The sequence below is a fragment of the Pagrus major genome, chromosome 2, assembly GCF_040436345.1.
Source record: "Pagrus major chromosome 2, Pma_NU_1.0".
NCBI classification, from domain to species: domain Eukaryota; kingdom Metazoa; phylum Chordata; class Actinopteri; order Spariformes; family Sparidae; genus Pagrus; species Pagrus major.
This window is the reverse complement of record NC_133216.1, coordinates 7,905,538-7,925,240: the sequence shown is the minus strand read 5'-3', so window position 1 is coordinate 7,925,240 and position 19,703 is coordinate 7,905,538. Positions and strand designations below refer to the sequence as shown.

Below are 19,703 nucleotides of genomic sequence, written 5' to 3'. Positions count from 1 at the left end.
AATGAAACAAGAATGAAAGTATTCTGTAATAGTTCAAGGACACCTTTTCAACAAGCAATGATGAATAATTCTAAAGAATAGTCAGACTTTGGGAATGGAATGTGAACATTTTGTATCCCTTTGCATAACATCAAAACATGTTGACTAAAGTAGATGAATGAGTTGTCACATTCTTTTCATAAAATTAACATTTTCACTGCAACTTTACCCAGAAGCAAATAGCTCTCGAAGCACGGCTGGATTTATTTCAGAGGCTGGACAGTTGCCAACATAAAACTTTCAGCATGAGCAGGAATTATAATGCAATCAGCTGCAATTAGCAGTTTCTTGTGTGTTATTTATTTTATAACATTTTTAATAACTTAGAAAATAAACAGTTGTCTTACCTCAACAAACAATCCCGTAAATCTTGCTGTTATGTCTTGGGAACAAAAGAAGCGTGAAAATCATTGGTCATTTTTTCACACATTAGTTTTGGTCTCTAATTCAAGTTTGTTTCTACGCAGTCCAGCTTGATTTGACCTAAACTCACTCCAGTAGAGGCAGTGCAGTGGAGTTTTAATGACTGCGTGTTTGTGTCTTTTTTGCTTTTTGTCACAGGCCATTGCTTTACCTCCTATTGCCAAGTGGCCTTATCAAAATGGGTTTACATTCAACACCTGGTTCAGGATGGATCCCCTGAACAACATCAATGTCGACAAGGACAAACCATATCTCTACTGGTGAGTACACAATTAAAGACATTTGTGCTCCTTAGCTCTCTCACAGGTGCTTTAGGTCTACATTATGACACCAGAGAGAAGAGAATTACACTTTCCTGTTTTTCATCAATCTAATTGCTTTAGCTGTGTATTAGAAATCATTCCCTCTCTGCAGAGACCTATAAAGGTACCAGCAGCTTTATTGACAAATCAATATGCTCTCTGATACTCTGTGACCTACAGTGATTTTCCCAGCTAAAGAGATTATGACTGTAACTTGTTTTTCAAGGTTAAACTAGTTTTACAGACATTATTTTTCCACACACAAGCGACAGTTATTTAATGTTGTTTGTGAAAGGGCCTCATTTTTTTCCCAGATAGGTGCTCATGAATTATAATGGAGAAAGAGGGGAATTAGGTGAGATTATTAAGATTAAAACCCATGGAAGCGTGAACTACAGAGACTGGCGCTGGCTGTTACAGAGGTGGACTGCTGCAGTGGGAGGCACTGTGGAGGTATTAATTTAGATCCGAATATCTGCCACATAGGCCCACATATCAGCTCCTGCAGGAGGCTTGTGGGTAATTAGAGCAAAAATCAATAACCCAAAAGTGCACTGATGTCCTGCAGCCGTTTTTTCTGTTTATGAGAGGAGCTTTGGGAGAAAATCACAAAACACAATGGGATGTTTTAAAAGAGTGATGTGAGGGAATAAGATGAAAGGGTAGAGCTGACCGATGGGTTCACACTATTTGGTCAGAGATAACAGTTAGCTCATTGTATCATCTGCTGGCTGCCATTGCTTTACCTGGATCACACAGTTTCAATGAAAGAATCTACTCACCTTGGAAGTACTCGTTCTGTGTTTCTCTGATGTGTAACATCAAAAAGAAAAAAAAAATAAGCCCAAAATACTGGCTAAGAGAAGTTATTGGTATTCATGTGGCAGCGATTTCTTACTGACAGAGTCACAAAAAGGCTGAGATATGCCAAGCTAATCCTGTTTGTGCATTGCTCCAAGGGCCTCATAGCTCAGTGGCCGGGCATGTAGACAACAAAAAAAAAAGAATTGTATCTTCAGAGGCGGACCAAGGTTTGCTGCTTTTCATCTGATGTGCAATCACAAGCAGGTTTGTCCAGTGGAGCGTCTTGGCCGGCTCAGTGGTAGCGAGGTGTGGGGGCTCTATATCTCTCTGTCCCTGCATGCGCCCTGCAATATAAAAGCCCAGGTTCTCTTTATCTGCCCTGACAAAGAGGTCTGTTTGTTTTAGATGATCCCAGTAGGTGGTGGTGGTCTGGGGCTTTGAAGGTGGTGCACTGCTATAGACGTAAAGACTGTGGGAGTGTAGTGAGTATATGTCAGCAGTGAAAAAGATGTTCAGTCCAAGGAGGTAGAGAAGAGAGAACTAGCTTGGTATTTGCATTTGTTGTGTGTGTGTGTGTGTGTGTGTGTTCAGGGTGTGGGCTGGACAAAGTCTGCTGATATTGTATACAGGCGGCATTTCCTCAGTGCTGACATTATATATCTTTTATCTGTGGAGTCAAGAAGATCAGAGTGGAGGGATTAGACCCTGGGAGCATCACTAAAGTGTGCTCGTCTAATAAGAGTCTTTGTAGTTGTTTCCGTGCCTGCAAATTTTTGCCGTCAGTATGGTCTCTCCTCAGGTTTGTTCCTGTTCTGTCTGGTTAAATATAATATAATTCTCTTAAGATTTTTTTAGAATTAGCTCTGCAGATTGCTTTGCGTCTTCATAGCGCAAGGCATTTAAAAGTATGATGATCCTTATTTTATTATACAGAAGAAAGCCACTGTTTCACTTCAGTTATTGGATTGTATGGTGTTCATATCATTGTTAAAGCCTCTGGAGGTTTTACCTGAAATGGCAAAAATGCATATATGATATGAAAGTTTGTTGTCTCCTTTAGCCCCACAAAAATCTGAGTGAAAATAGGCATTCATAACTATGAGAAAACCTTGTTCAAACAACAGCTCATTTAGCTGTTAAGAACATTTTTTAAGACTGTGTAGGCATGGCAGATTAGGTTTATTGACATCATTTTGACAACATTCAAAAGTAAGATAACCTTAATTAGGCTACAGTCTAATAATGTACTAATAAACTAAAGAAAGTTTACAAAAAACTTATATGATAATAGTGTTAATGTAGATTGTAACTCATTTCAAATACGTTCAGGATTGTTAACTATTATGTACATAAGACCCTAAATTACATAATAAGAGGGCTATTGTGGATTTGGGTTTTCAGTGGCTTTAAGGAGGAATGAATACTTGAAGCAACATTATGTAGAAAAAAAGTAATTTTGTGAGATTTGGTGCCCCTCACAGTTACAACACTGTCGTAAATACAAATCCCAGGTCTGTAACAATTTGCCAGATATAATGTAGGTGCTTACTACAAACAAAATTCATTACGTCATAAGAATGTTATGTGTTGAAAACTTATGTTGAAGTAAACATGTATGTAACACTGTAATCCCACCCTCTCACTGAAGTTACATAGTGCAGAAACAAGTGATGGGGGCAGAGGGGCCGTGACAGAGGCACCATTCACCCTATAACAAGACACTGTACCATCAGCATGATTTTGAAGCTGCTATTTTAAGGAAAAAAAGTTACATAATGTTCCTCTAAAATCCTAAAACATGTGACAGAAACCTTCAATCTGAGGGAGCAAATATATTTTATCATGACTGTTGATGACTGAATTAGGTAAAAACTGTCAAGTTTCTCAGTTCACGATGTATACTGTGTATGTTTCTGCTTACAGCTTTCGTACCAGCAAGGGCATCGGGTACTCTGCACATTTTGTTGGTAACTGCTTGATCGTGACATCACTCAAGTCTAAAGGAAAAGGTTTCCAGCATTGTGTGAAGTATGATTTTCAGCCCAGGAAGGTAAGAGCAGCTCTCAGTCGTGTGTTTCAGCTTTTGTACAGCATATGATTATGTTATTTAAACCTATATAATTTTAATATATGAAATAAAGTACTGGACACTGAAGACTAGGTAGAGACTGTTTCAAATGTAAGTAAACCACATCTGAACATAGATTGCATTATACCAAACATCAAATACCAGAATAACACATATTTGTGGCCTGAGCTGAGTGGAATTAGGTTTATTTTTCATTCAAAACAAACAGAAATTATGCTTCTCTTTAAAAACACCCTGCAGTTTTGGCAACACTTAAGTGTGACTCCCTCCCCACCACCTGTTCTTTTATTGGCATTACAAAGTTGTATGTCTACACATAGTCCTGGAGTGTTTAAGTCTCCCGGAGGAGTCTTACAGGTGTAATTGGATGGAAATGTAGATGAGAAAATGAAACTTAATTTAGCGTGGAATGTCAGTGTAGTGTAGCTGTCCCTGCAGAGAAGGAAAACAGGCTCAAAGCACGTGTCAAACAATTAGAGGCTTCACGCAACACCTGAGAACAACTATTCATCCTGTTCCTACTGCCACAGCGTGGGTATCGTTTTGGAGAAGCTCTTAGGAGATAAAAGATGTTGAATGAAGTTTTTAATTGATTCTAGGTTCAGACATCTGCAGATAAGTGGCATTCTAAATTATCTGCAGGCTGCCTCCACTCCTCCCCTCAGCCATGAATCCTCTTTAAAGTGTCCTTACCTTTGTGTGAAGACGGCTGTAATTCCATTAGACTGCTCACAGTGCCCTTCATGGGTCAAACTAATAAACAAGTGGGTGCACAGTCACATAAGAGATGGACAACCTATTGCCTACTGCTGTGAGTTGTTGTGCCCAGCTTGCCCCTATCTGTTATATTCATTTCATGAGTTAACACAGCTAGTAAGCAGGTATAGCCTGAGGGCTAGCTGTAGCAACAGTCTGTCTGTCATCATCTAAAATAGATGAAATGTTAGAATATTTGTTGAGCATTCGTTTTTATTTTGATCTCCTTAGCAGAAAAAATCTGCTAAGCCTGCCTGCGTGGTGCTACTGTTATAATAACAGAGGTTAGTTACCCTTGTTAACAGATGTTCTGCTTGGTTGGGAAGCAGTGGCACTCGTGCAAACAGTCAAATACATGACATTCTTGGAATTTGATCCCATGTTGCATAGAAAGATGTGTTTCAACTGTGACTTGAAATAATAATTTTACAGAAATTGCAACAAACACTGTTGTCATCTTTCTTTGTGAAATGAAACCACACTTTGGACCTTTTATTCGTCTCCGCCATGACTCCTTCTTGTTCCTGTTTCTAGCAGCGTCAATACATGAATTAAAACTTAAAGCGAACAAATTGTTTCAATTAAAATTTTGAAATAAAAGATATGGAGAGCTGAGAAACTGTTAAGGCTGTATTCTACTGTGTGATTCTTTATATCAATGTTTTAAATCTCTTTTTATTTAGAATTGCTATTTTATTAACGAATTTTTTTTTTTTTTTTTTTAAATTAGTACAATATGACCGTTTGCCTACTCATCCACCCATTTAGCCAGATACCCACATATGCAATGGTTCCCTGTTAGTTTGTTTGTTTCATAGACTGTCCTTTGGAAATTATTTTTGTGTCTGCGGCAATTTTTAAACAACAACAACCACAGTATTACAACAATTATCAAAAACAGACATTTAACTTACAGTGCTTCACAACATCACCAACAATAAAGAATAGAAATATACCAATGCAACTGACAAAAACCTGATATCACAGGGATCTCTGGGTACGGGAAGTCCACGAAGGTGCCCTGAGTCTCTGTCCTGATAGTAATAACTCATATTCACCATAGAGAGCGTGTGATACATCACTTAGGATTGCATGTCCTTCTTCTGCCACTCGTGTCCCACAAAACAGTGTCACATTGTGTTGTTGTTGACCTGCAATCTTGCCAGACATATTAACAACCTTACTGAGTTTGTTCTGAAATACAAACAGGGAAAAATATCAGACAACAAAGCAGAAAGTTAAAATACATCTACAAATGAATGATAAGCAGATACAGTATTTGCATGTCCACTCAAAACTGTCAAAGCTTTCACATAAAAAAACACATTACACAATCGTGTTAATCCTTTTCTGTAGATTACACCTGTGTCACTCTATAGTGTTCTTATATGTCAGTGTTCAAGACAGAATCCTGAAGTTTGGAATCGTAGCTAAACTGATCCTTCCATTTTCAACTTTTCAAAAAGATCTGAGTAAGCGAACATTTTGGAGAGATGTTCAATGTTAAATCAAAGGAACTTACATCAGTATTACAACTGCTGCATCAGCAAAACAGAATAGGAGATAACCCCTCGGATAGAAAACAGAAAAGTTGAAGAAATAAAAATGCAGCTACAAAGTGTTCTGATGTGAATAAATAATATAAAGTATGTACAGGATCTGCTTTAAGAAGTGCAATCAAAGCAGTTTAAGTTTGAAAGGTTTTTTTTCTATTTCACTATAAACAGTGCTTAAGATATGTTTCACTTTATCGACGTGGAAAACGGCCAATGTTTACATGTTCGCATATCTGTAAATATGTCCACAGGAAGGGCTTGCAATCTTTAAGAAATACGGTAAAGCAGTCCATTAATGTTTCCTTGTCTTTACCAGACTGTTGTTTAGTGATCAATGCCTCTTTTTTATGCCTTCTTTAATGTGATTTTTGTATTCGTTTGACATGACATCTTTTTAAAGTCACCTCCCTAGCTGAGGACTTGCTTTGACTCAACTGGCTGTAGCCCCTGAATAATTACAACCGGTATCTGACGTGGCTTTGTTCCCACTGAAAAATGAGTTGTCTTGCCTTCTGTTAGCCTTTTCTCTGATCTATTATTCACAATGTTCTACTGCAGATTTCAGAACATTAGGTGGGAAACCTCATGGCCGTGGATTTCCACTGTAGTAACTTTGAGGTTTATGTGAATTTCCTGGCTTTAAAAGAAACAAATTGGAGAGCTTAGTATTTTGGAGATGTTGCTCAATAAACCAAACTCCATTTTATTTTGAATCAAATTAAGTTAAGTGTAAAGATGTCTAACAAAAGAAAGATAATGACTGAGTATTTTTTCAATCTGACTCTCTTCTTCCCTCTCAGTGGTACATGATCAGTATAGTTCACATATACAGCCGCTGGAGGAACAGTGAAATCAGATGCTACGTCAACGGACAACTTGTTTCTTATGGAGACATGGCATGGCACGTCAACACAAATGACGTAAGCACTTTTCTTTTTCCTCCTCCTCACTGCTGTCATCTTTTCCCCCCTTCATTTTGATGTTTACTGGCACAGGAGTGACTGAGGCTGCCACATCGACATTTCACATGGCTGGAAAATGTGAGAGGGAAAAAAAAAAAGCATTTCAAGAGTGTTCATTGAGCAAAAATGAGTTTTACCGCTTCAACATGGATTTCTCTCAGAAATATGACTGACATTTCAGTCTTAATTTGAACATCCATTTGTCACAAAGCTGTGCTGCAAGAGGGTGGAAGATGGAACATCAAACATTAAGAGAACAGATTTATGTATAGAGGAAATATTCATGTGTGTATAGAGTGCGAAAATGTCGAAATCTCACTATCTACTGTATATATGTGTGAGCAGAGATTGTGAATACTGTCAGACTGAAGCATTCTTGTTTAAAATGTATGACAGCATTGTGAGTGGTGGTGTGATAGTATAGATATTTGCATGTTTGAATGACTCTAATCCAAAATGAAGCTTGTAGTCGCACACGGCTCTTAAAGACAGATTTAAAAAGCAATTTCCACTTGTACAGATGAGACACATTTCCAAGGGTGTGCTTCATACTACACCTGTGTATTCAAGGGAAGATTGTACAAATGACAGGTTTAGATTTAAGTGTGGCTCATGAAATATTCCACTATATTAAATAAAGCTGCCTTAAATTATGATGGATGGTTTTTGTAGAGGGATATTCCCATGTCTGAAGAGAAAGTAGAGCCCATAAGGTAGAATTATTCTGATGAGGAGGACTATTTTCCGTGATGGAAGCAGGTACATCGCAAAGACACTAGCAATCATACCTAGGACACACCAAGAGAATAGTTTCGATTAGATTAGCCTATTTCAACCAAGTGAGGGACATCACACCACCACAGCGAGCTACCAGATGAAGCTGTATTCTACACCCTTGCAGTTTAACATTTCCCCGGATCAGGATTATTTAAACAACAGCAGCTGCTGTCATCTCATATGTCACAGAGAGTAAGGTCATGCAACAGGAGACAGAAAATATTCTAAGCTGTGACAGCTAGCATGGTGCTACATGCGATCAGTTTCTGGTGACATGAATAATTTGAAAAAGCTTAAAGGAAAAGTTCACCCAAAAATGAAAAATCACTTCACTATTTACTCACCTTCATGTGGATGGAAAGTCAGGTGAAGATTCAAAGTCACGAATCATTTCTGAAGCTTCACAACAACACATCACTGCAGCATTTTTATAAACAACTTAACTAGATGGGACTTGTTTTAAAATGTAAAACAACAAAGGAAAAAACATAAAATGGCTCCATACAGCTCATCAGGTGTAATCCAAGTCTGAAAGACTGAATTTAAATGTTTTAATTTTTTTCATTGTTAGACATTGATGAAGATTTGAAACATGGATAATTTGTATTATTGATGTTCAAACATGTTCCCATTTTTTATCATTTTTCTTAAAAAGTGTTGTCTTGTCCTCAGCCTACTTACTTACAAAATAGATTATCACCATCCTTCTGCTCTTGCCAACTTAGAAATAGGAATGAAGAAAGTCTGTTTAAAATGTTCTCATCTTAGTTAGCACAGTTACGTGTTGTAAGATTTACTTTGTTTGGAAAAGATTTCGTATTACTTTCTATCTGTATTTAGTTGGTTAAAAAAGGGTATCACAACACACACAATGAGATTGAATGGGCTCTTCTAACAAGGTTAAATGTGTAAAACAAGCTTGTTCAAGATTTTGAATCATCTACAAACAATTGTGATGTTTTTTTTCACCTCCAATACTATTTGTATGGACATCGATATTGTCTGTATCTTCACTTGTTATTTAATTCACTCCTGCTGGTGTAAGTTACCCTTCAATTTTATCTTGAATGTAATCACAGCACATATTCTCTCTATCCCAGAGGTTATATTGAGGTTTCCTATCTTTGTAAATCAGAGCCATTGTTTAGGGAGTTGTCAAGGTTGACACAAAAACAACAAAGATGGCGATGTTGTTCTCGATAGTTACACAGTTTCTTGGTAAAAAATAAAGAATATAACCCATTCGTGCAATCAAAAGTACTTCTAACGTTTTTCCAACTGGGCTGTGTGTGAATTTGGATATATTAATGGATAAATTGATGGAGCTTTTTTTCTGTGTCCCTCTTCCAGAGCTATGATAAGTGCTTCCTCGGCTCCTCTGAGACAGCAGACGCCAACAGAGTCTTCTGCGGTCAGCTAGGAGCCGTCTACGTGTTCAGCGAAGCTCTCAATCCCGCACAGATATTTGCAATTCATCAGCTCGGACCAGGCTATAAGGTATATGCTTGAGGGTAACTAAATTAGATTACATGTAAGCAGTCTGCATCACCTATCAATCTGTGAAATCAATGCCCCCTGCTGCCCTGTCGCAGCTCCTTTGCCGTCCTGGGAGCAATGCTTTTCGCCCCAGATAAACGGCTGCATAAATTACCTACTTCTTGGAAATAATGGCACAATACAGCGAGGGAAGCAGCGGGCGCTCTGAGGGGATAGAGTCTTGAGCCGACTTATATCAGCTGCAGCAGGTGTAGCACTCCCAAGCTCCTTGACAAAGACCAAAAGATTGTCTATAGAAAGATGCTGACCTGCCCAGAAGGGGATTCAGCTGTGAATGTTAATCATAAGGTGACAAAACATTTGGTTTGCACATTTTATTTATTTAAATTTTACTTTATTTATTTACTCTGTGTTCCCAAATATTCTATACATCTTGAATGAGATGCAGGGAGTGTCTCACTTTATTCTCAGATTCAGAGACATCTTTCTCTCCCTCTCGCTGTCTCACTTCGGCTCCTGATGCTCACAAAGTGCAGCTGTTTTCTTCACAGTTTTAAGCCCTGCACTCTGTCACAAATGGAGGAATGACACGCGCTGCCAAATCAGCTTTGAACACAGGATGTGTCTCAGACTATATACAGTATCTCTGTCTATTTAACAGCAGATCTGTTTGCTCTCCAGCTGCTTTGAAGACAAATTAAGTTTTTTTTATGGCAGGAAGGAGCAGTGTTCTGTTGGAGATTGTGAGATGGATGTTTGTGATTTCAATCAGGTCTCTGAATGCCTGGAGATTCCCATGAGAACCCGTTGTTTGCTCTTTTCACTAATGGATGGTGACTTGCAGTTTATCTCTGTAATTGTGGTTCTAGACCTTTGATTAGAGAGGTAACACACAGCAGAGTGATCCTCCAGATTTCTCAAAATAATGAAGAGCATGTCCCGGGGAGACAATTACCTGCATTTGATGAAGCTGCGAATGGTGTTGGTAATGGCGAGTATGATAGAGGCAGCCAGGTGAGTTGAGGAGGAAGGTCAGAGAGTTGTCAGACCCACTGATTGGTTGCTGCAATGGGAGTGCTGTCCAGGGGAAAAGAGGCCTGTCTGTTTTAATTGAAAACTGCCAGGAAGAGTGCAAGTGCAGCAGATCACAGCGCACATCTGCTACAGTATGTACATCGGACTCTCATTATATGTGCTTCAGCTCAGCTCCACAGCCTGGGAAAAGACATCTGAGCTGATGTATGATTTATTTTCTGATCCATGGTCCTCTCATCCATGTTTGATGTCTGACACGCTTTCCCTTGCTCTCACAGTGTACTGAATGTAACTGTAACTTCTGCGGTTAGTTGAAATGCAGAGATTATTGCTGCCTAGGGTAACTATTTCTACATTATGATTTATGGCCGTAAATCTGACAGACCTGTTAGAAGAATCTGCTCCCTGGGCTCTTTTCATATTGCCGTATGCGAAATTGCCCTCACACTCTGGATTTATTTCATTTAGACTCCCAAACAACTCTTGCTGTATATTGCTGTTTCTGTGACTGACTCGAAACATTCCCTGCCTTTTGGAGATAACATCAAGGGGCACTGTTGTATGTACAGACGCTGAGACTGATATATCGGACTGTCATTCATCACTGCTGTTTTAGCAGATCTCATAACCTTTGGTGATAGTCTTGGAAGTTGTAGGCTAACCCTAACCCTGAATACAAGGGAATTGCCTCAGAATGGTGTGAGATGTATCTCAGGATAATTCGAAATGGAAATAAACTGAGGGGGTGTCACAATCGATCGAAATGAGCCTTCAATTTCAATCATCGAAATCGAAAGCAGGAATGGCAATTCTCCCAGTATTTTTTCTCTCCGAAGTCCGAAGAAGAAAAAATAAACACTTCAAAGATGAGACAGCCAGATGTCAGGGTTATTTTCTTTTTCAGAGATCCTTTATTGATTTGTTTGGGAAGAGGGTTTCCTCTGGACACATTTGTAGAACCAAACATTTTAATTGTTGAATCCCTGAAGGGAGAAACTGTATCTTTGTTGAACTCTGGAATCTTTATTTTTGGTGAATATTATTTGAACTTGCTTAACCCTAAAGTGCAAAAAGTCACCAGGATAAAGTTGAGCTTTCGTGGTAAAATAAACTTTTCAAAGTTTAAAGAATAATTTTGAAATGTAAATGAGTTGTCAGGGCATAAGACCAATGATCTGTTGATCTTTGATCGTTGAGCTGTCAGTGCTTAATTGAAACAGATATTTGCAGAATGGTGACCTTAAAAAGCCCTCCTTGTGTGTTTTTTCTGAATAGCTATTTATCTCCTTCCAGCTCCGGGAAATAGCCTGCTCTGGAGTCATAAAGTAACATCCTTTACAGCAATATCCAGTGACGGCTTCACTGAACACAAAGTATTAGTCATTGAGTTGAGTAGTCAAAACAATTAAGCCATGACTTTACGTCTTTTCACTTCGAGTTATTTCTGTCTTTGCCCTCTATCATCACTACCATATGTGTTCTACATGAGGCAGATTAGCCCATTGAATGTGTGCCAACACTGCTCTGCAGTATGCACCACAGACTGCTGTAGAAGAGACTGAGGAGCTGCACCGTCCTGGTCCTCCCTTGTCAAGGAAGACAAATGGTATCTCTGTGCAGAGCCGGCCATGCAGTCAAACAATATCTGAACATTACATGACAAGCTCACTGATGTCAGACCATTCTGAAATACTATACAGGCCAACAAACTGCAAATTGTAGAAAACCAGTCTCCTTTAAACGCCTTCAGGCTGTCAGTGGAGCAACAACTTAGTCTCATTCACAACTGGAGAGTATATGATACCTCCAAGGCTCCACTATAGAACATTTTAAATGGTGTTTGATGTTTTCATTTGCATCAACATACTGGTTTTGCTCAGAATGCAGTGGATAAATGAGGAGGATTTCCCTGGATCTGGATTTTTTTTTTCAAATTTTCTTGGCAATTGGCCTAACTCTTCACACAGTTTAAATCTTAAAGCTATAACTGGACAATATGGACTTAAAGCAACATTATGTAACATTTTACCTTTAAAATAACAGCTTCTCATTTTGATGGTACAGTGTCTTGTAATAGGGTGAATGGTGTCTCTGTCTCAGCCACTCCGCCCCCCATCACTTGTGTACCTTCAGTGAGAGGGTAGGAACACAGTGTTACATGCATGTTTACTCCAAGATAAAAATTTTCACAAGTGTTCAAGTGTGTTTGATAACCACATTTGAGGGAACATTGCAAAAATGTGTGTATATCTGCCGATATATTGATATTGGAATTTTTAACTCCCTGATTTAGGAATCGACTTCAGCCCAAAAAAATCTGCCGGGCTCTACTAATATTATCAATCCATTGCATTTTTGACTTTGTTTCAGTCTGTAGTCACAATAAGACCACAGGTACTGTTGCATGGGAGTGTCCCCAGCTTGTCAAACGTCTGCCTGTTTGTTGCAGTGAGTTGTGGGGATGCCCCGGGTCAATGACAGCCTTTAGCACCAGGAGAGGACGAAGGCAACTGTGCTGTAATTCTTAGATATGACTGGCTGGCCTGTGGAATGATACTGTCATGCTACAGGGTTTGTTACTGTAGCTACAACCCATGAGATCATTATTTTCACACTGCGGCAGGGCTCATACTAAAGTGGAGGGCACTGGAGCTTGTTATTTCTTGTCACTTGGGTTTCTTGAGTAGAAACTTTTGAAGGATGTTAGAGACTGCATGATGAGATGCATGCTGGCTGCAGTGTGGACTTGATCATAGAGGATGAACAGAATAGCTCTTATGCCTTTTTTATCATCTGACTGGAAGGAGATATGCCATTAAATGTGGCTCAGCCCTCTCCGTTTCTGGAACTAAAACTCTTGTTGGAGTAATACTGCAAGGAAACAGATACAGCAAAAATACATGGATTCTGACCAATGTTGTTAACAGGATTAACTTGCCCAAAGTAAAATCTGAAACCCAGAGGATAAAGTTCTAGGTTGAGAAAACATTACATATTAAGGTTTTAAACTGTTTTAATAAAAGCCGATTCAAATGTACTGTTGTCTAGTATTTGTAGCAAGTATATAATATAAAGAATAGTGTTGTATGTTTCCTGTAAAGGTTGACGCCCACTTTAAATGCTGCACTTTAGAGGCTCTCAGAATAGAATGCACAATTATTGTACACTTGGCAACATGAGTCAGCTCACCTTTTTATCCATTTACTCCCTTTACTGCCACCCAGATTTAGATGCCTTTTAGGCAGGTGCATGAACCCTCTTTGCTCGTGTTGCATAACATACTGTATTTATCTACGGTCCCTCTAGGACCAGATGGTTGTTTCCTCTCTGGTACTCCAGCTCTTTTTGTCTCGCTTTATCTTATCACCATCGGCATGCTGCCCATGAGTCAGAGAGGGAAGGAAAAACACTTTTCTCAGTCATTAATAATTCAAGCCTCCTGATTAGAGGGCTTGATTTCCTTATGCAGCACGTTCCATTCACACTGCATTGACGGATTAATTCAGCTCATCTGTCATCGGCTAATTGATTGACTAAATTAAGACTAGCCTGTTATTGATCAGCTATTTGTTAGCCATAATGAATATGTTACCGAGCCACTGACTGATGGAAGCTCCACTTCTTTTCACACAGACATCAAATGGCTTCATGCTGTATTTTTTAAGGCATATGAAACATGACCAGGGTTTTCCCTTACATTATAAGGCTTAGGCACAGCACCCAAGAAGTTGTGGGAAATACCAAAGCCGAATGAATGAATGCAGGGCATTAAAACTAACTGGATGACTGTTGTGATTGGTCCCCAGTGGACATCTTTATCTACTTTTGTCTTTAAGGTTTTTGAGTGTTGTTTATTTATTATCTGCTCTAGTTTTTCCAACTTTTTGTACACGGGTATGGCAACAATAATGATCCAAAATGATGCAAAATTGCATCAAAAACATAACCTTTTTGTTAGGGGAGGACCTCCCCCCCAGTCCTCGCCCAAGACGTGCACTTTACTCTTCCACAAACTGAAGGAATACACTCAGTATCTTGGGCTGCAAATGATGATTATTTTCTTGATTAATACATCAGTTGTTTGGTAAGAAAATGGTAAAAAAAAAATGTTGATCAGCATTTTTCAAAAGCCCAAGATGACATCGTCTAATCTCTTGTTTTGGCCACAACCCAATGATATTAGTTATTGATTTACTGTTATAGAGCAGGAAAGAAACCAGAAAATATTCACATTTAAAAAGCTGGGATCAGACATTTTTTTTTGTTTTTTTCTCAAACTGATGATTTGATTATCAAAGACGTTCTCAGTTAATTTGATAGCTGACGACTAATAAATTAATAGATTAATCGTTGCAGCTCTAGATATGACACATTAAAAAGATATAAAACATGGGATCGATCCCTATAAAGAGTTGATTTATCAGTGCATTCAGTCACCATTGCAATTTATTCAGTATTCATGAGAATTAAAAAGGTTGCTGTAATGCCGATAAATGTATCTGAGCTGGGTGTACTTTAGTTCTCGTATTTTTCTCTGGGTCTATATCGTGATCTCAACAAGTATTTGCGCAATGTTTTGACTCAGAGTTTGATTACTTTGGATGTGAAGTGACACAGTAACTTGAAGCTTAATTGCAGACTGCCAGCTTTAATTTGAAAGTGTTCTCAGCTGCACTGGATAAACCCTTTGCTCCTGTTTCATGAGTGCAAAGCGTATTTGAGCAGAAAAAATATTTCTTCCATAAAGAAACATACGCATTGATTAAAAATATCTTAATGTTTTCAATCGCGGCACACACTCTTCTTATAGTCTTTTTCCATTGCAGTGTATTTTCATGAGCAGTGAATGTGCTCAGCTAGAGTAAATGGCTTGGTAAAATTAATGCAGGTAAACAATCATCTGGGCTATCAAAGCAACTCTGATCCTTCTCATCAGCCCTTGATCCTCCTTATCGTTGTTCTCCGCAGTAGAACTAGAAGATTGTCATCAAACAATGTTCCCACAGAGATCAAAAGGCTCCAGCGTAAACATTTAAAGTGAAACAAATGAAGCCAACTGAGAAAAGGTAGGCAACAATTACGTACAGAACATAACATGTCCTATATCCCCTAGGAGCTACATTTCCAACCTTCCTTAAGCGATGTAATGCCATAGTGCAGCTTTATTTAACTGGTTGCCCTGAAACACTGACTAGGTGTACATTCACACTAGTTTTCCACAAATATTCCGAAGATGGCAATATTCAGAATTTGAAATAGGTCATGTAAACAGGATGCTTTGTTTAATTAAGACATGTGGGATATCCAGTGTTACTCTGGGTTATTTTAGGAGCATTTTTCGGACGTACATACAGCGCATTCAGAATATGCATCTCAATTAGGGGGGTTATACCACAACAATCTCAACAGGGTGAGATGCATATACACGAGAAAAGCCCACACTTCTGGTCAGAAATAGAAACACATCTTCTTTTAATATAATGAAAGACTTGGATATTAACCGATTTTTGGAAATGCACAAATATCAGAATGCCGACCATTTCAAAAAGGTGTTGAACAAATGAAGGAGGAGGGCTGTGTTGACTGTAAACAGGAATATTGGTGAAATGTTCATTTTAATTAGCCATGTAAACAGCTTAGCAGGAATATCATCTTTTTTGGAATATTCTGAATATTTTGCACATATACTGTTAATGTAGTCAATATAGCATCACTAAAAATAAAATATATGGTTGGATTGTGTTGTTGATTGCAGGATTACAGAATGATGTAGATGAAAAGGGATAGCTTTTCATGAATATATAAGATGCATTTTCAATGTGTTGGTATACTGTGATGACCCAACCAGACTGACCACTAGAATTCTGTGCATGCTGACACACAAAAGCATTTTGCCATTTTTTATTCTTGAATGGATACATTTTAATCAAATTATAATTAAAAGATAACACCCAGGAGACACTGATTAAAAGAAAATCACCACCCCGCCAACAAAAACAAACAGTAATTTTTAAAAATTATTATTTTCTTCTTCTTATTTTATTAGTTTCTTTCCCCTGCTTTTGCCTTTTGGCTGTTTCTGTTGTTTCCAAACCACTTCCTCTTATTTCTCCCCAACACACACACACTCACGCCTACACACACAGGAACCCTACTCACAGACTGACCAATAATTTCTCGTACACAGCGCCAGTATGGCAGTATTTATGCTTTGCTGTTGCCATTGTCTGCACTCAATGTATGATTTCCCTTGACATGCTCTGTCTTGTCTTTTCTCACTTGCTATGTCTTACTTAGCTAATTAAAACAAAGCAAATACACAAACAATACAGAATGAAAGAGGTAAAAGGCATAGTTTTTAATCAAATCAAATCAAATCAAATTTTATTTATATAGCCCAAAATCACAATCACATTGCTCAATGGGCTTTACAGTCTGTACAGTGAACGACATCCTCTGTCCTTAGACCCTCGATTCGAGTGAGGAAAAACTTGCCATCTTGATGGAAAAAAGACCCTTTTAACAGGGGAAAAAAAAGACGATGGAAGAAACCTCAGGAAGAGCCACAGAGGAGGGATCCCTTTTAATCAATATAAAAATATGCATTTTCAAAATTTCTATATACTGTGATCTACTCACCAGACTGACCTCTCGAAATGTGTTCTTACCAATACAAAAAAGCATGATTTTCATTCTTGAAAGGATATTTTTTAATCAAGTTAGCATTAAATCTATCCATCTAACACTCTCTCCGTGTCTTTCTTCTGCCTCATTTGTTCTTTCTCATTCTCTTTCTTTACAGAGCACATTTAAGTTCAAGTCAGAGAGTGATATCCACTTAGCGGAGCATCACAAGCAGGTGTTGTATGACAACAAGTTAGCCAGCTCCATCGCCTTCACTTACAACGCCAAGGCCACTGATGCCCAGCTCTGCCTGGAGTCCTCGCCTAAAGAAAATGCCTCCATCTTTGTGCACTCACCGCACGCCCTTATGCTACAGGTCAGCTGCGTTACTCAAAGCCAACTCTAACTCTCTGAACACTGTCCCAGATATTGATTCATTAATTTATGTTGGACTCATTTTAAAAATGTTGTTACAAAATGATTTATATTCTCCTCACAGGATGTAAAAGCCACAGTGACTCACTCCATCCACAGTGCCATCCACTCCATCGGTGGGATCCAGGTGCTGTTCCCGCTTTTTGCTCAGATGGACTACCATCAGCAGAACGACAGCCAGGTGGAACCTACAGTATGGTAAGACGTTTATTAGTTTTATTAGTATATTAGGGTCCCCATTACATCAGCTAGTCCTCCAAGGGTTCAAGGCAGAAATCATATGTTTTTGACATACATACAGTACATATATGTACATTATATACATTCAAACAAAAGACAATATCACTTACGTGTTCTTAAAAGCATCTCTGGTGTTTGTTATACTTACTTATTTACTTACTTTGGTAAAGAGTTCCATTCTGTATTTGCTTTGTAAATTACAGCAGATTTGAAGAGATTTGACTTGCCTGTATGATCAGATAGTTATATTTGTATCTGTTGCAAACTTCTTGGTCAGAAAAACACGGTGGTTTCTTCGTTTAAGTCTGCCTTTTAATCTGTTTTCTGCAGGAAGCCGTGAGAGATTTGTGTGCATTTGAGAAACACTTGATTTGGCAGCTTTATTATCAGCTAGTAGGAGATTTCATTTTTATTTATTTTTAAGATCATTCATAGCAGAGGATGACCAAATGTAGAAATGCTGTTATTGTACAAGAGAATATAACTTTTTGGAAATCTGAGTTGTTGTCTTAGAAATGAAACACATGAAACTGTTGGTGATTAAAGTTATTGTTATTGTGAATTTGATTGCTTTTAGAGACTTTAATCCTGATACCTTTTGGATTTGTATATGAGGCTGTGTTTTTTACTGATGGAGTGAAAATGGAAATGTAATATTAATGACTTTATGACTAGAAACACATCTCATCTTCCCTAATTTTGGTGTGGTAGACTTGTTATTATCACCATTTTGGTGGTGTTGGGTTTACAGGCAGTGAGAAATCAACCAAAAAAGATGCTCCGCAGCAGCAGCTGTGTTGAACCCTTCATAAAACAGAGTTGACATCTAGGTGATAAAATCTTTATATCCAGAATTAGAGCAGGTGTCTGTTCAAAGCAATGTGGTGTTGTGAGTGTTTCTCTACAACGCCAAGTACTTTTTTCTGCATTCAGAGATTGTACAAGGTCTTGAAAGTTTTGAAAATGCTTAATGTTAACCATAATGTTTTTAAAGTTATATGGAATGTGCTTGAATTTGAATGTACTTCCTTAAAAAAAAAGCTTTATTTTCGACATAATCTGGTGTTTCATCTACAGAATCACTCGTATAACCAAAATTCTTGAATATTTGAAATGAAATGATCCCATAGTTATGTTTGTTTATTTCTCTCTTGGAGTTAAAATGATCAAGCATTAAATAATCACGATTAAAACATACAATCAAAGTTAATTTGAACAGCCAGTAAAATAAACAAAGTGGCAATATACATTGATTGCTGCTGGTATCACACATTTCTTTAAACTTTATTGTTTGCACTTGCATTTATAGTAACAATGTAGAGGTGATGATAAAGGCTTCAAGAGTCTAGAAATCACTGGTTTAGATACCTCGAAAGTGCTTAAATGTTTCTCTTAAAAAGCTGTACAAGAGCATTGTATGCTGTACTCGTTCTTGTTAATATCAGTCAACATGTATACTGATACCAATATATATGTAAAAACCACTGCCTGCTTATAGTGCCAGCTGTGGTCTTGCTGTAGTGCAGTTATTATCTCCACTCTCTGGTTCAGACTCTCATCCTGTGGTGGTCAGTCCACAGCTTCCCCGCTGTGCCCTGGATGGAGTCTGAGCTCTGCTCTAATCCCGTGTTAGTTCAACGACAGCAGTACGACTAGATAGTCGCAGGAGTGGCCACACAGCAGCACAAACCCCTGATGCCCAAAGCTTTCTGCCTCTGTAGTTTCCTCTCATCTCTTCCCTCTGTCCCTCTTTCTCTCTCGCGAGCATGTCGCAGGTCTTTCCCTCTCAGTGTGTCTCTCTCTCCAACGCTCGCTTTGTCCTTGTCTTGGCTTTTAGGCTGAGTCCTTTTAAAGCCTGCTGAGCTGAGGAGTTCAAAGCTTCTGCAACAATTAACTCTCTGTAATGCCTGTGGAGCTGCTGTGGCTGTTCTCAACAGCACCCACAAATAGTGGTTATAAAAAAATCCTTCTAATAAACATATTACTCTTTTCCCCGTTGAATTCCAAACAGCAGTGGTATAGGATCAGTGACTTCTGATCTATCACATTGTGAGGAAGCTATGCTTGCAGTAAAGGATCTGAGGCTAAACCGAGAGCACACAGAGTTGATTGTAACCCAGATCTGTGTGTGTTCCTCTTGGCTCAGTTAGAGCTAAGTTGGAGC

General features: G+C 38.5%; 1 protein-coding gene across 5 annotated transcripts in view; it reads left to right on the top strand.

Annotated features, from left to right (window-relative positions):
* The window catches only part of nbeab (neurobeachin b), a 228,043-nt gene that overhangs the window by 58,700 nt on the left and 149,640 nt on the right, over positions 1 to 19,703 (top strand). For all 5 annotated transcript variants that reach the window (XM_073492021.1, XM_073492013.1, XM_073492028.1 and 2 more), the window contains exons 5-10: positions 601 to 722; positions 3,492 to 3,618; positions 6,770 to 6,889; positions 9,059 to 9,205; positions 17,043 to 17,240; positions 17,364 to 17,497. In XM_073492021.1, the coding sequence (XP_073348122.1) occupies positions 601 to 722; positions 3,492 to 3,618; positions 6,770 to 6,889; positions 9,059 to 9,205; positions 17,043 to 17,240; positions 17,364 to 17,497 (848 nt within the window). The remainder of the gene's footprint in view (positions 1 to 600; positions 723 to 3,491; positions 3,619 to 6,769; positions 6,890 to 9,058; positions 9,206 to 17,042; positions 17,241 to 17,363; positions 17,498 to 19,703) is intronic.